Genomic DNA, 15,118 nt, shown 5'->3' with positions numbered 1-15,118 from the left:
TGCAATACTTATTTTCGTGTCATTAATGGGTTCGTGTCGTGTTCGTGTCGTGTTGACCTGAAACAGTTCGTGTCGTTAATGGGTTCATGTCGTGTTCGTGTCGTGTTCGTGTCTGAGGGTAGCGGGTCGTGTTCGTGTTCGTGTTTGAGGTTTTCTTAACGGGTCGTGTTCGTGTTTGTTGTTATCGTGTTCGTGTCGTTATCGTGTCGACACGATAACGACCCGACACGCACGATTTGCCACCCCTAGTTTTTCCTACGTTTTCATTGCTTTTCCTACATTTTCATTTCAAATTCTTGCTGCTTTAATTAGTTTACTTTCATTCTTTGTATATTTTCTCTTATCTATTCCTGTTACCTAATTTTTTTTATTTAATTAATTCATTAACTATTAATTGATTATATATTTAATTTTATTTTCTCAGACTATCATTTTTATTTATTTTTCTGTTTGTGTAAATATTGCTATTATAAGATTATAAAGTAATGATTTTTAATTTATATTGCTCATTCTCCAATTATTTATATCTTCTCATCCGTTTTTTATGTCGATCTGTTTCTAGCGTCACCAATACTAAAAGTATGCAATGATTGTTAATACTCCCTTAGTTCCATAGTATTAAAGTAATTTCTTTATTTCGGGACGTTCCATCATAATAGAGTCATCTACATATTTAGCAAAAAGTAACAATTTTTTCCTTACTTTATTCTCTCTATTCCTACTTTATTATCTCTTCACTGAATATATTTTCTAAACCTCGTACCGAAAAGAAGGGACTTTACTACTATCGTACAGAGGGAATAGTAATTTGGACCCCCAGTAGAAGTAATTTTGCAGTCAATCTTTTATATTCACTTCTTCTTCCTTAACTAAACTTATTTTTTCGGAGAATGTTATATCATGTAAATAATGTACTTAAAATATATCTTCTTTATAAATAATTATTCTGTCCCACTTTATTAGAGTAAGATATGACAGAGTTATCTTTCTTGCTTTATACCTTTTGAAAACCTTTTCTTGCTCTATAGTATTCCTTTTCATCATCAAATGATCCTTCGAGTTTAAGTTATAGTGTTAGTGTATGCGAATTTTTAAGGTGAGAATATACATCTAGGTTGTTAGAGATGCCCGTGGTTCCGGAACCGGCGGTTACGGTTTGGAAACGCAGGTTTCGGTTTTGGAAATTGTCGAACCGGAATCAAACCGCGAAGGTGTTACGCGGTTATGGTTCCAATTCAAAAATCGCTGGTTTCGGTTCGGAACCGGTGGTTTTTCGGTGATTTTTTATGGTTTTTCATGTTCTGAACCGCCGGTTTTGGCAGTTTTTTGTGGTTCCAGCTCGGTTTCACAGTTTTCTGATGGTTTTTTGCGGTTCCGGTTTGGAATCGCCTGGAACCGGCAATTCCGACACGGTTTCGGTTCCATTTAAATCTCACGGTTCCGGTTCGAAACCATAACCGCCGGCTACGATTTCGCGATTAACCGCCCAAACCGTAAACCTTAGGCCTCTCTAGCTGATGTTATATATGTATTCACATCTTTATTTGTTTGTCACCTAATTAACCTATGTTGATGCCGTATGGAGTGTATGATCTGATGAAAACATTGGAAATGTAAGCTACTCTGAATTGATAGTTTGAGGTTCAACTTTCCAATCCTTGGGGGTAGCATTTGTCATGAATTAGTATATCATCATGATCGTTTCATGTCAAACGTTAGCACTTCTCCCTCCGTCCATGAAAAATAATTTCTTAATTTTAATAAAAATTTTGTAAAGTTAGAGAGAAGCTCGGGAGAAAAATAGATATAATAGGACAGGAAAATAGAAAAAGTAAGAGAGCGAGGAGAAAAAATTGAATAATGTAAAGTGAAAGTTTTATTTTTTAAATGAGATTATTTTAAGATTTCGGGTTTAATGTGATAATACACTGTACCATTTCTTGAAACATCCAAAACTAAGACAAAATGTTCAAACAGTACAATATCATAAATAGCATAAAATCAAAGAAATACATATATTGTACATCAACTTAATATACGTACACCAAAGAATAGACCAATCAGTTTTCCATTAATTAGACAACACAAACTTTGGATTTTGTCCTTAACTGGAAAGGCAAAATGGCCATTGAAAAGCAAATCCACATAGCAACTTTGGGATCCCTTAGATTGCCACTTATTTCCCTGTGATGAAAAAGAGAATTACAGTTTAATACGAAGATTGAGGTAAAAAGGAGTACAGTAGTTTGGAGTAGAGTAATTAAGTTATATAGAAATATATCCTCACCATTTCTGCCAAACAATCGGCCGAGGAAAGTGAGGAAGATGATTAGCAACGCAACACCAGCTAGCAATCCAATGATCAGAGCAAATGTTTTCTCCGACTCACTATGTGGGGATTCTGTGGAAGACAAATAGTTAATATGCATTACTAGTTTTTAAAAGGACAAATTGCCATAAAAATTCGAATTAGGTCAGTTTTCAGTCAATTTTGTAGTAATTTTTAAAATGGCTAATTATGTTACTCCCTCCTCTGTCAGCAATTAAATTTTTCATTTTTTCTTTTTAGTTCTCCATCAATAAAAATCCTATTTTATTTTTACTATATTTAGCAAGTGGACCCCATATTCAATTAACTCACTTTACTTACATTTTATTATAAAATTAATATATAAAAGTAGGACTCACATTTCCACTAATTTTTTCTACAACTTTCGTTTACAAAGTCAAATAATTTCCTAAAACCTGAGCCGATAAAAAATGGAATATGTATTTATGAATAGAGGGAGTATCATATACGATTAATTTGAGAGAAGTTATGTATGATTTGTCAAACGAAAAATGCTATACGGACATAGTGCATTATCTTATGTGTAGAGTATCGATTGAATCCAATCAGTGTGTCATCTTGAACCTGTTTGACGGAGGGAGTAAGAAATAAAATAAAATAAAAAGTTCCCTACGTACCATGGTTGGATCTTGCATAATTTTGGGCCCCACTAGTAGTGTACCTCGCATAACACTTACCCAAAAACATATCACCAAACACAGCGCCGCCGCACTCCGCCTTCAACCGCCGTATCGCCTCCGCCACGCAGTCCTGACACTGCGCCGCAGTCAGGTCTCCAACGCACTGCGCCACGCCACTCACACCCTCGGCGCCACCGACCAGATACGGCCCCCCGGACCCACCACTCATCGCCGCGAGCACGGCGTCTCGGCGGCCCATCCGGTCCGCGTCATCGCCGTCAGACGGGCCGCACTTCTTCATCGCGGGCGACTTGTCCTCAACCCCGATAAAGGAGGCGTTGTCGTACTTGACGAAGCAGCCCTCGAGCTGCACCGAGCCCCCGCAGGCCAGGGGGCACAGGGGGCCGAGGCGGGTGACGGCCCGGGCGACGCAGGTGGCGCAGTCGGGCATGGAGAGGTCGGACCGGCACTGGTAGAGGCCGTAGACGACGTCGTCCGGGATGGAGCCCGTGATGGTGAACTTGTTGTAGGAGGAGTATGTCGCTGAGTTGACGAGGGATGTGATGAGGGAGTTTAGGTTGGATTCGTAGGGTGAGTTTGGGGTGTAATTGATCTGAGAGCACCCGCCGTAGAGGAATGAGTCTGCTGCTGAATCTGCAGTAATCAGAAGTATGAATTGGAAGGGGAGTAGAGATGCAAATCGACCAACTTTAAGTACATAATTTGCCATGTTTAAGCTCAATATATGCTACTACTATCGACTATGTTTATGTGTTTGTCTGTGTGGGGAAAGTGAGAGATGTATGATCAATGAAACAATAAATGTTTTGAGTTTTACGTGTCTCTCAATAATGCTAGTGCGGTTTAGATGGCACTCTCTTTCATTCAAATTTGACATTTCTTTTTAATTTTTATCTTGTTCTAGCTCTAATATTAACTTTATATAGTGTTTATTGTTAAATTACTCTCATGTCACATGTCACATTTAGTTAATACACCATTTGCCCCATAATTCCAGTTTTTCATTTTGATTCGGTCCTTTATTAATTGTCGCATTTTACTTTTACAACTACATCGGTCTTTGAAAAATAAAAACTTTTGAAATATCACGAATTTTAATGCACAACTGATAAAACAAAATAGAAATATTGATAAAGTAAGAGAAATAAAGAGAAAATGTAGTGAAAAGTTGGGTTAGTGGATTGTGGGATTCATGTCCTAAAATAAAAAGTTTAGAAAGTTTAGAACCCCAAAAAGTTTAGAAAGTTTCTATTTTTAATGGACGGAGGCAGTACAAAATATTGGTAGCGGACACCACATTCCATCTAACTCATTTTACTCACATTCTGTTAGAGCATCTCCAAGGGAAAGGGTAAATTTAGATGTAAGAGAGATAACTATCATATTTACTTCTTCTACATAATATTTCATGCTCCAATGGAAAGAAAGAGTATTGGAGGATGTATTATACTTTCTTTCACTTTAAGAAGATATTTTTACCTCTTCTTAGTTAAAAACTTAGTTACTTTTGTTTGCTTTTTTAGTTTACCATCTTTCCAAACTTAGTTACTTTTGTTTGCTTTTTTAGTTTACCTTATTTCCTTGGAGTCCATAACTTTTTAAAAAGGTATAATTAACTTTTTCAACCTAATTTTCTTTACATTTTTTAAATTTTATATCATGTCAAAGTGGAACATGTTAGAATTTTTGGGCTTCCACATGACTAATTTAATGTGTATGGCTATCTTTCAATTGCCCAATTAAAGTGATCCAATAAAGATTAAAGTTTGGGCTAAAGTGTATTTAATTGTTATGGAAATAAGTGTAGATACCATAAAGTGATTTTCTATTTGATGAGGGACCGAATAGAAAATAAAGGGGTTTATATTTAATATAAATATAAGCTAGGGTTATGGTCCCCAGACGTCAAAAGAACGTTCAATATCTCTGTATTCTCTCGGCAGACTATTGTGAAGGACGTCTCTGATCGTTTGGAAGATCCATAGCCGCTGCAAAGCAATTCCGCCTTTAATTCGTTATGGATCAAGGTACGCTTCCGCTTTACAGTTTATGCTCCTTCTCCGTTGTTCTTGGTTAATCATCATAGAGAGCTTTTAAGTAATTGTTCACTCAATTATTCCAACAAGTGGTATCAAAGCCACTCTATTGATGATTCTCTGAGAATTGGGAATAAGGAGAATTAGGTTTTAATTCTTGCTTGCCTTGTAAATCCATAAAAATTAGGATTTATATTTTATGGATTTGTTGGTTTTTTGGTGTTTTGCTTTTCTCGATTAAGGATTGTGCGATTATCTGATATGAATTTGCTGGATTACTGTAATTGTGAGAATTGTTTTCCAGTTCTTGTTTCCACGGTTTAATTTAAGTAATTGTTGAGTTTCCACGGTTTAATTTAAGTAATTGTTGAGGATTATGATACGAGATTTGTTTATTATATGTGTTGATTAAGAAATTGAGCACCGCCACTTTGGTTATAGTTATCAAAGTCGTGTATTTTGATAACTTCTTTTGTCACCTTTTTTTTTTGTGTATATGTATCCGAAATTGTTTAGTGAAAGAATTATGCTTTCATGTTGGTTTAATAAGAAAAATTGATTTTGCACGCATATCGAGCCTGTATTAATTCAATTCTTTCTTATGGTGTATCGCCAGATTGTTTATGGTATTTTTAATTATGTGCATATATCAAATTGACTTTTGATGATGAATTGAATAATTCAATTCTTGTATACATGTGTAAAGACCGAGAATTGTGAAATCTAATTAAGGAATATATATGTATATGGAATCAATTCTCGATGAATTGATATTTTGTCTTTTCTGTTTACCAATTAATCTAATATTTAATGTATCTAAATTTTGATACTTTCTGGCGAAAATTATTTGGTCAACAGATTGATGGTTAACTAATAAGGTTTTATTTGGTTAACTAATTTGGGATGAATTCTTTTGAGAGTTCAATTAAGTTTTAAATTCAATAATTTTGGTACATCTCATGTTCCTTTATGTTTTACTAATGTTCAAAATAGATTAGTCGAAATAAGACGTTGCAACAGTAACCTCTCTTGTCTAGACTTCTTTACTGCGAATGTTAGGACGGTAAGTGTGTGTGTATTTTAATGCGGATACTAGTCGGCCCACAGGAAGATTAATATTTGGCACGAAATGCACACATACCTGTGGTAATAAATACGTGATGATTATTCAGTTTTCGTGTAAGTAAATGTGATGCCCACAGGTGGACATTACTTGACATGATTTTATTGTCAGTGTTTGATTACTACAAAGAGGTTGCCACTTACAAATTCATATTACTGTCCACAGACTTGATTTGAATGTTGTGCCGGTACCTCGAGATGTTACATTCTTATTTGAATTTTATGATGTGAGCATTAATTTGGTTTTGTTTCTCTGTAGTTATGACGTCTTCTGCTACTGTGTCAACCAACGTGCAAAACATACCTATGTTAAATGGGTCTAATTTCAAGGATTGGAAGGAAACCCTTCTAATCACTTTGGGCTGCATGGATCTTGACCTCGCGTTAAGAACCGAGAAACCCGCCCCTCTTACGGATGTAAGTACCGCTGATCTTAAGCGGGACTTTGAGAGGTGGGAGCGCTCGAATCGCGTGAGTCTCATGATCATCAAGCGCAGCATCCCAGAGGCCTTTCGGGGCACGGCTTCTGAGGATATTGCTAATGCTAGTGAATACCTTGCCAAAATTGAGGAGCGTTTTGCTAAAAATGAAAAGTCCGAGACAAGCACGCTTCTGGCTAGCTTGATCTCAATGAAGTATAAGGGCAAGGGCAACATAAGGGAGTACATCATGCAGATGTCTCATATTGCTTCAAACTTGAAGGCGCACAAACTTGAAGTCCCTGAGGACTTACTTGTGCATTTGGTGTTACTCTCTCTTCCTACACAATTCAGTCAATTTAAGGTCAGTTATAACTGCCAAAGGGAGAAGTGGTCTCTTAATGAGCTCATTTCATACTGTGTACAAGAAGAGGAGAGATTGAAGCAAGACAGAGTTGAGGTTGCTCAACTGGCTACTAGCTCAAGCAATAAGGGAAAGGGCTTGAAGAGAAAGCCTATTGAGAATGCTGCTATGGACAAGGGACCATCACAAAAGAAGCAACATAAGGAAAATGGTTGCTACTTCTGTGGTAAGTCTGATCATATGAAGAAGAATTGTGTCAAGTATAGCGCATGGCGTGCTAAGAAAGGTATGATTCTTGCTTTGGTCTGTTCTGAAGTTAATTTAGCTTCAGTCCCTAGTGATATTTGGTGGGTAGATTCTGGTGCTACTACTCACATAAGTTTATCAATGCAGGGCTGTCTGAGCTGCCGAAAGCCAATTGATGGTGAAAGATACATCTATGTGGGAGATGGCAAATCGGTAGAAGTTGAAGCTATTGGGCATTTTAGATTGTTGTTAAAGACTGGAATTTTTCTAGATTTGAAAGATACTTTTATTATACCGTCATTTAGACGGAATTTGGTTTCTATTTCTGCATTGGACAAATTTGGTTTTTCTTGTTCATTTGGAAATAATAAGTTTACTCTTTCAAATAATTCTGGTATTGTAGGCACTGGTTCTTTAAGTGCATATGACAATCTTTACATGCTTGATTCTATTACTTCATATTCAGAAGCTTTACATGTTGAATCAAAGGGGACTAAGCGAAAATTAAATAATGAAAATTCGGCAAACTTATGGCACAAGCGTTTAGGTCATATCTCAAAATCAAGAATTGAGAGACTTGTGTCAGATGGTATATTAAACACACTTAATTTTTCAGATCTTGATGTGTGTGTTCAATGTATCAAAGGAAAACAGATCAAACAAAAGAAATTAGGTGCCAATAGAGCTACATGCGTCTTAGAATTGATACATACGGACATTTGTGGTCCATTCCCTACGGCTTCTTGGAATGGGCAACAATATTTTATATCATTCATAGACGACTATTCTCGTTTTGGGTACCTATATTTAATCCATGAAAAGTCTGAGGCTCTAGACAAGTTCAAAATATTCAAGGCTGAAGTTGAGCTCCATCTCAACAAAAGCATTAAGAAAGTCAAATCTGACCGTGGTGGCGAATACTACGGCAGAAATGACGGCTCAGGTGAACAGCGTCAAGGACCTTTTGCCCTCTATCTGGAAGAGTGTGGAATCGTCCCTCAGTACACAATGCCAGGGTCGCCTAGCATGAATGGTGTAGCTGAAAGACGAAATAGAACTCTTAAAGATATGGTGAGGAGTATGATTTCTCACTCCTCCTTACCACAATCACTTTGGGGAGAGGCATTAAAGACTGCAGCATATATTCTCAATAGGGTACCAACTAAAGCAGCTGCTAAAACACCTTATGAGCTTTGGAATGGGCGAAAGCCTAGTCTAAATCACACTCACATTTGGGGATGTCCAGCTGAAGCTAGGCCTTACAAGCCAAATGAAAAGAAATTGGACTCCAAAACAGTGAGCAGCTACTTTATTGGTTATCCAGAAAAGTCAAGGGGTTACAAATTTTATGATCCCACCACAAGAACAATTTTCGAGACGGGAAATGCGGTGTTCTTTGAGGATGTTGAGTTTGGGGGGAAGAATGCAATAAGGGACATCACTTTTGAGGAGGAGTCTATGATTCCTGCTACTGCTTCTGACAATGCTCAGATTTCTATTCCTGACATTGAAGAAGAAGCAGATCAAGAACCTCAAGAAAATGATGTTATAAATGCACGACTTCAAGTTGATAATCTCAATGAGGACCAACATTATGTTGATGAGATTATTCAAGTTCAACCTCAACAACCTCAAGAACCAATGCCAATAAGGAGATCCACTAGAGAAAGGAGAAATGTCATTCCGGATGATTATGTGGTTTTTCTCACTGAAAATGAGGATAATATTGGTTTGAAAAACAATGACCCTGTCACTGTTGCTCAAGCAATGAAGGATCCTCAGTTTGAGAAGTGGACTCAAGCCTTAGATGAGGAATATAAGTCAATGCTATTTAATGACGTTTGGGATATTTACCCATTACCTGAAGGTGTGAAACCCATTGGTTGCAAATGGATTTTTAAGACCAAAAGGGATTCAAAAGGTAATGTGGATAAATATAAGGCACGTCTTGTAGCTAAAGGCTTTACTCAGAAGGAAGGCATTGATTATAAAGAGACTTTCTCTCCGGTTTCTTCGAAAGACTCATTTAGAATAATCATGGCATTAGTAGCACATTTTAATCTTGAGCTACATCAGATGGATGTTAAGACAGCGTTTCTCAATGGTGAACTTGAGGAAACGATTTATATGGAGCAACCAGAAGGTTTTGTGGTCGGAGACCCAAAGAAAATGGTTTGCAGACTAAAGAAATCCATCTATGGGCTCAAGCAGGCCTCTCGTCAATGGTACCATAAATTTCATGAAGCAGTTCTCTCATTCGGTTTCGAGAAGAATGTTATTGATGATTGTGTGTATCACATGTTCAGTGGGAGCAGATGCATCTTCTTGGTGTTATATGTCGATGACATATTGATTGCCACAAATGATAAGGAAATGTTGCACGATACCAAGAATTTTCTCTCAAAGAAATTTGAGATGAAAGATCTTGGGGAAGCCTCTTTTGTATTAGGGATCGAGATTCACCGAGATCGCTCTCGTGATATTCTACGATTGTCACAAAAGGGATATATTGAAAAAGTGCTAAAAAGGTTTGAGATGCATGGCTGCAAGCCTCTAGACACCCCTGTGGCTAAAGGAGACAAGTTTAGTCTTGCTCAATGCCCTAGAACAAGTCTTGAGATTAATGAGATGCAAAAGTTTCCATATGCTTCGGCTATTGGAAGTCTCATGTATGCCCAAGTATGTACTAGACCCGATTTGGCTTTTATTGTTAACATGTTGGGAAGGTATCTCAGTAACCCTGGAATGGATCATTGGAAAGCAGCAAAACGGGTTATGAGATATTTGCAGAGAACAAAAGATTACATGCTCACATACAGAAAATCAGATCATTTGGAGATCATTGGGTATTCTGATTCTGATTTTGCTGGATGCCAAGATAGTAGGAGATCCACCTCGGGTTATGTATTTCTGCTGGCTGGAGGAGCCATATCGTGGAGAAGTGCTAAGCAGACACTTGTGGCACCTTCCACTATGGCAGCAGAATTCGTAGCTTGTTATGAGGCATCTTGTCATGGGTTATTGCTGCGAAATTTTGTCACTGGGCTGCGTATTATTCAAGGAGTTGAAAGACCAATTAAGTTGTTTTGTGACAATAACTCAGCAGTGCAATACTCCAACAACAATAGGAGCTCTGCCAAGTCAAAGCATATTGAGATAAAGTTCCTAGTTGTAAAAGAAAGGGTTCAGAGTGGACAAATTTCTATAGAGCATATAGGAACGGATTTGATGATTGCAGATCCGCTTACTAAAGGACTACCACCTAAGGTCTTTCATGGGCATGTAGCCCATATGGGTGTTTTGTCATTTGAGGACACTTCCGTTTAGTGGGAGTAGTTAATTTTGTTAATGCTCTATATATTTTGTTTAAACATGTTGTAAAACTCATGTTATTTTCTGCAGAAGTAAAGTATTATATTTGTCCATTACTTGTGTAATTTGGTTTTGATTTGATCTCACTTTGGGAGGACCAGTTGGAAATAGGCATGTATGATCACCTTGCATGAAATTTCCATGCTACACTCCATAATTGATCTGTTGTTGATTATATTTGCATATGTGATTAATGATGGGTTTAATCATGAAAAAATATGGTGACTGCCCCTTTAGTCCTATGTCGATATGGTTGATAATAAGATTGTTCGGAAATACACTATGTGATAGCATTTTGAGCGCTCATTCAGTTTGTACACATTTATTTGGTGCCATGTGTTGCCCAAGTGGGAGATTGTTAGAATTTTTGGGCTTCCACATGACTAATTTAATGTGTATGGCTATCTTTCAGTTGCCCAATTAAAGTGATCCAATAAAGATTAAAGTTTGGGCTAAAGTGTATTTAATTGTTATGGAAATAAGTGTAGATACCATAAAGTGATTTTCTATTTGATGAGGGACCGAATAGAAAATAAAGGGGTTTATATTTAATATAAATATAAGCTAGGGTTATGGTCCCCAGACGTCAAAAGAACGTTCAATATCTCTGTATTCTCTCGGCAGACTATTGTGAAGGACGTCTCTGATCGTTTGGAAGATCCATAGCCGCTGCAAAGCAATTCCGCCTTTAATTCGTTATGGATCAAGGTACGCTTCCGCTTTACAGTTTATGCTCCTTCTCCGTTGTTCTTGGTTAATCATCATAGAGAGCTTTTAAGTAATTGTTCACTCAATTATTCCAACAGAACACGTATTTGGGGACGGATTGAGTACATAAATATATGTCAAATATCAAGAGAACGGAACTATCAACCAATCAAGAGAACGATATCAGATATTGGAGTAAAAATTGATACTAGCTTTGTGTCCCTGGTTCCGAACCATGCATTATGTCCTTCGCCAATGTATTCGGATGCCTCGAAGGTCATTTTTCTGTGGTATTTTTACGTCCTTGATTGTCACGACTTGTGTTTCTTCGGCTAATTAAATTGTTAGCATTGATTTACTTTTTGTTGTTTGGTTAGGATGTCGTGTTTTTCTATTTTTTGGTTTTTGCGGTTTGTCTTTGACCGTTTGTCTCGAATCTTTATTCACTGCATAATGCTGGCTCGAGTCTATCTCTATTAATATTAAAAATGTTCCATGCATATGTCGATGCACAACAAGAATACATGCATAAGTGCACGGTGCACCACACCTGTTTTGGTGAATCAACATACATAGGTGGTGTTTGGTTGCCATGACTAATATCATAACACTATCCATTTAGGATTAAGTTAGTAGAATTATTTTAGTTGGAGGGGGGAGGCTATGACTAATTATAATGAGACTATCCATCTAGGATTAAGTTGTGGGGGTTAATCTTATAAACCAAACATGATACATGTTTAATCATGAGATTTAGTCTTGTCAACCGAACACTCCCATACACTACAATTTTATCAATCAAATATCACTAGCTTGAAGATATTCCTCTACAGACTTAAAAAATGTCTCAAATTCATATCGTATCAATATTTCTATAACGCTCATTTGTTGCATATATAATGTACTCTCTCCATCCCACTGAAGATGACACACTTTCCTTTTTGGTTTTTCCCAATCAAGATGACTCATTATTTGAAATGAAAACACCTATTCTCTCTACTTTATTCCATGTCTTAATTTAATCTCTCCACTTCTCACACAAAATAAAATTATATATTCTCATATCACCCAAGAAAGAAGTCATCTTCTTTGAAACGGAGAAAGTACCATGATTTACGTGTCATGTCTGATTAAGTGGTGGAGTGAGTATAGTTAATTCTGGTAATCTTATATTGAATCCCATCAACATATTCATACGTTTAAGTTGCCTCAATTGATTTACCTCTTTTGTGTGAGTAGAGGAAAAGGTTAATCAATATAAAGTTGGAAAGCTTATACTTTAAAAAGTCATCCTTATTATTTTTCATTATTTAGGGTCCACATATAGTACTAGTATATACCTACGTCACCCAATTTTCGATCTGTTGTTTCAATCAAGCATGTATTGATTCCTCATGCAAAAAAGAGTCCACTTACATACCTTATTTTATTTAACTAAAGTATAGACTACCTTTCCCCTTGTAAATAGGTAACAAACTTTGTTGAGTATGGACAAACATTAACAACTGTACCATCGCACATTAACAAATTTATCACGTACGTTTTTCAGCTGGAATTCCATGAAAACAAATCGAAAAAACAAGTGGATACCAAATCGGTCTTCATCAAGAAAGAAGAAAAGTATTCTCTTTGTCCGCTAATTAGAGTCTCATTTATCCATTTCGTCCATCCATAAATAGGAGTCTTAGTTCATTTTTACTATAAACGGTAATTGACCACACATTCCACTACTTCATTTCACTCATATTTTATTTAAAACTATATACAAGTGAGAATCATATACCATTAACTTTTTTTCCACCTTTTTTAACATTTCTTAATATCTGTGTCGAAAATAAACGAAACTCATATTCACGAACGGAGGGAAGGGAGTATATCAATATAGACACTCAACCAAAATGTTCATTTATTATTTTATTACTCCATATCTAAATTTTAAAATTTGACAAATCTAAATTTTTAGTATTTCAAAAAAGAGTAAAGGCCAAAATTGATCCTGAACATATGGTCATTTTACATTTTTGGTCCTAAACATTAACTTTTGGATTTTTTGGTCCTCGACATATGTAAATTTGATCATTTTGGTCCTGAACATATAGAAATTTGATCATTTTGGCCCTCCGTCAATATTTCCGTTAAAAAACTAACGGTCAACGGGTTTAATCCAGATTTTGACCAAATTAGACTTTTAATTCTGAATTATTACTCCCTTATTAATTTTCTAATTATTTTAATAAATATTTAATTAAAATCAGAAATAAATAATATTAAAAAAAATAGAAATCCTCTTCTTCTCCGTCCACTGCGACTCCTCCTTCTCCGGCGGTGACCACCGCGCAAGCTGAGCACCAAATTCTCTGGCGAGATCATCCCCCGCAACAAGCAGGCCTCCACGAGTACAAATTCCTCCTCAAGACCATCGTCAGCTCCGGCATCGGCGAGGAGACTTACGTCCCCCAGATGGTCTTTGATGGCCGCGAGTTCACCCCTCCCCACCCTCTCCGACGGCCTCCTCGAGATGGACCGTGAAGGTCTACAACCTCGCTGGGATGGGCTGCAGCGCCTCCACCATAGCCATCAACATCGTCGAAAACATCTTCAAAATGCAAGCAAATTCAACAGCAATGATCGTCACATCCAAATCCCTCAACCCCAACTGGTACATGGGAAACGACAACTCTAAAATGCTCGCAAACTGCCTCTTCCGCACCGGTAGATGCGCCCTCATCCTCACCAACAAGCCGGCTCTATCGAAAAAGGCGATGTTCAAGCTGAGGACCCTCGTCCGGACCCAATCGGGCTTGAGCTCGACGGTCTTCCGGGCGTCGGAAAGAGCTTCGATGAATTGGTGGAGGGAAGCGTAGGCGGCGGAGAGGTTGGAGTAGAGGACGTGGGTGGAGGGGGAGAGGTTGCCGGCGGAGAAGGCGGCGTTGCTTTGGCTTCGTCGGCCATAATTTAGATGATTTTAAATGAATACTTATTAAAATAATTAGGGAATAATTAGAGAATTAATTAGGGAGTATCAGAATTAAAATTTTAATTTGGTCAAAATCGGGATTAAACCCGTTGACCGTTAGTTTCTAACAGAAATATTGACGGAGGACCAAAATGATCAACTTTTCATATGTTCAGGATCAAAAAATCCAAAAGATAATGTTTAGGACCAAAAACGTAAAATGAGCATATGTTCAGGACCAATTTTAGGCTTTACTCTTCAAAAAATAATACTCCATCCATCCACAAAAAATAGATCACTTTTGTCATTTTGGGACGTTCACAAAAAATAGATCACTTTCTAAAAATGGAAAGTTTATCTCTCATACTTTTCCCACTTTTTCTTCCCTCTATCGTACTTTACTCACTTTTTCTCCCTATCTCTCTTACTTAACCTACTTTTTCTCCTCATCTCTCTTACTTTACCAATTCTACATTAAAACCCGTGTCGAACAACAATAGATCTATTGTTTGTGGACAGAGGGAGTACAAAAATTGCAAAAGAAAGTGAAAAATCACATTTATTTAATTTGGAGAACAAAATTTTACAATTTGGACAAGCTTTCCATGACACCCATGGCGAGGCCTCCACAATGGCGACTCGACACAAGCTTTCGAACTTCGTATAACAGTCTTCACTTTGGGTTCACCCTTCTTGTGATGTATCTATCCTTCTGGGCATATGCATTCTGTACTTTGTCTCGCTTAGACAAGCTTTAGTTATTGCGCTTTAACTGATTTGGAGATTTAATTGTTTCATAGATTAATTACTCACTGCTTTTAATTAAATTGGAATATTTGAATACTTTTAAGGAAAAAATAATCAAGGGACTAACTATATCAGGCCTATATTATACACATTGATA

At 37.1% G+C, this 15,118-nt stretch overlaps 1 protein-coding gene across 2 annotated transcripts; it reads right to left on the bottom strand.

The window, feature by feature from the left end:
* Positions 1-1,893: 1,893 nt before the first annotated feature.
* LOC148932565 (plasmodesmata-located protein 7-like) lies at positions 1,894-3,810 on the bottom strand. Of its 2 annotated transcripts, none has more exons than XM_089064400.1 (3): positions 3,028-3,810; positions 2,288-2,401; positions 1,894-2,184 (listed from the first exon to the last, which is right to left on the bottom strand). In XM_089064400.1, the coding sequence occupies exons 1-3, from the start codon at positions 3,698-3,700 to the stop codon at positions 2,177-2,179; spliced, it is 795 nt and encodes a 264-aa protein (XP_088920526.1). In that variant the 5' UTR covers positions 3,701-3,810; the 3' UTR covers positions 1,894-2,176. The 2 variants fall into 2 exon arrangements, with proteins under 2 accessions (XP_088920526.1, XP_088920524.1); XM_089064398.1 differs by having other exon boundaries at positions 2,968-3,809.
* Positions 3,811-15,118: the final 11,308 nt, after the last annotated feature.

The sequence above is a fragment of the Salvia hispanica genome, chromosome 2, assembly GCF_029641045.1.
Source record: "Salvia hispanica isolate PSC_SH4W2 chromosome 2, Shi_PSC_v1, whole genome shotgun sequence".
In the NCBI taxonomy this organism is placed as follows: domain Eukaryota; kingdom Viridiplantae; phylum Streptophyta; class Magnoliopsida; order Lamiales; family Lamiaceae; genus Salvia; species Salvia hispanica.
The sequence above is the reverse complement of the archived record's forward strand: the minus strand, read 5'-3'. Positions and strand labels throughout refer to the sequence as shown.

Coding starts and splice junctions, on each gene's coding strand:
- LOC148932565 (XM_089064398.1), bottom strand. CDS start 3,700: ATGGCAAATTATGTACTTAAAGTTGGTCGATTTGCATCTCTACTCCCC. Junction 2,402..2,967: donor TTATGCAAGATCCAACCATG/GTACGTAGGGAA, acceptor TGTCTTCCACAG/AATCCCCACATAGTGAGTCG.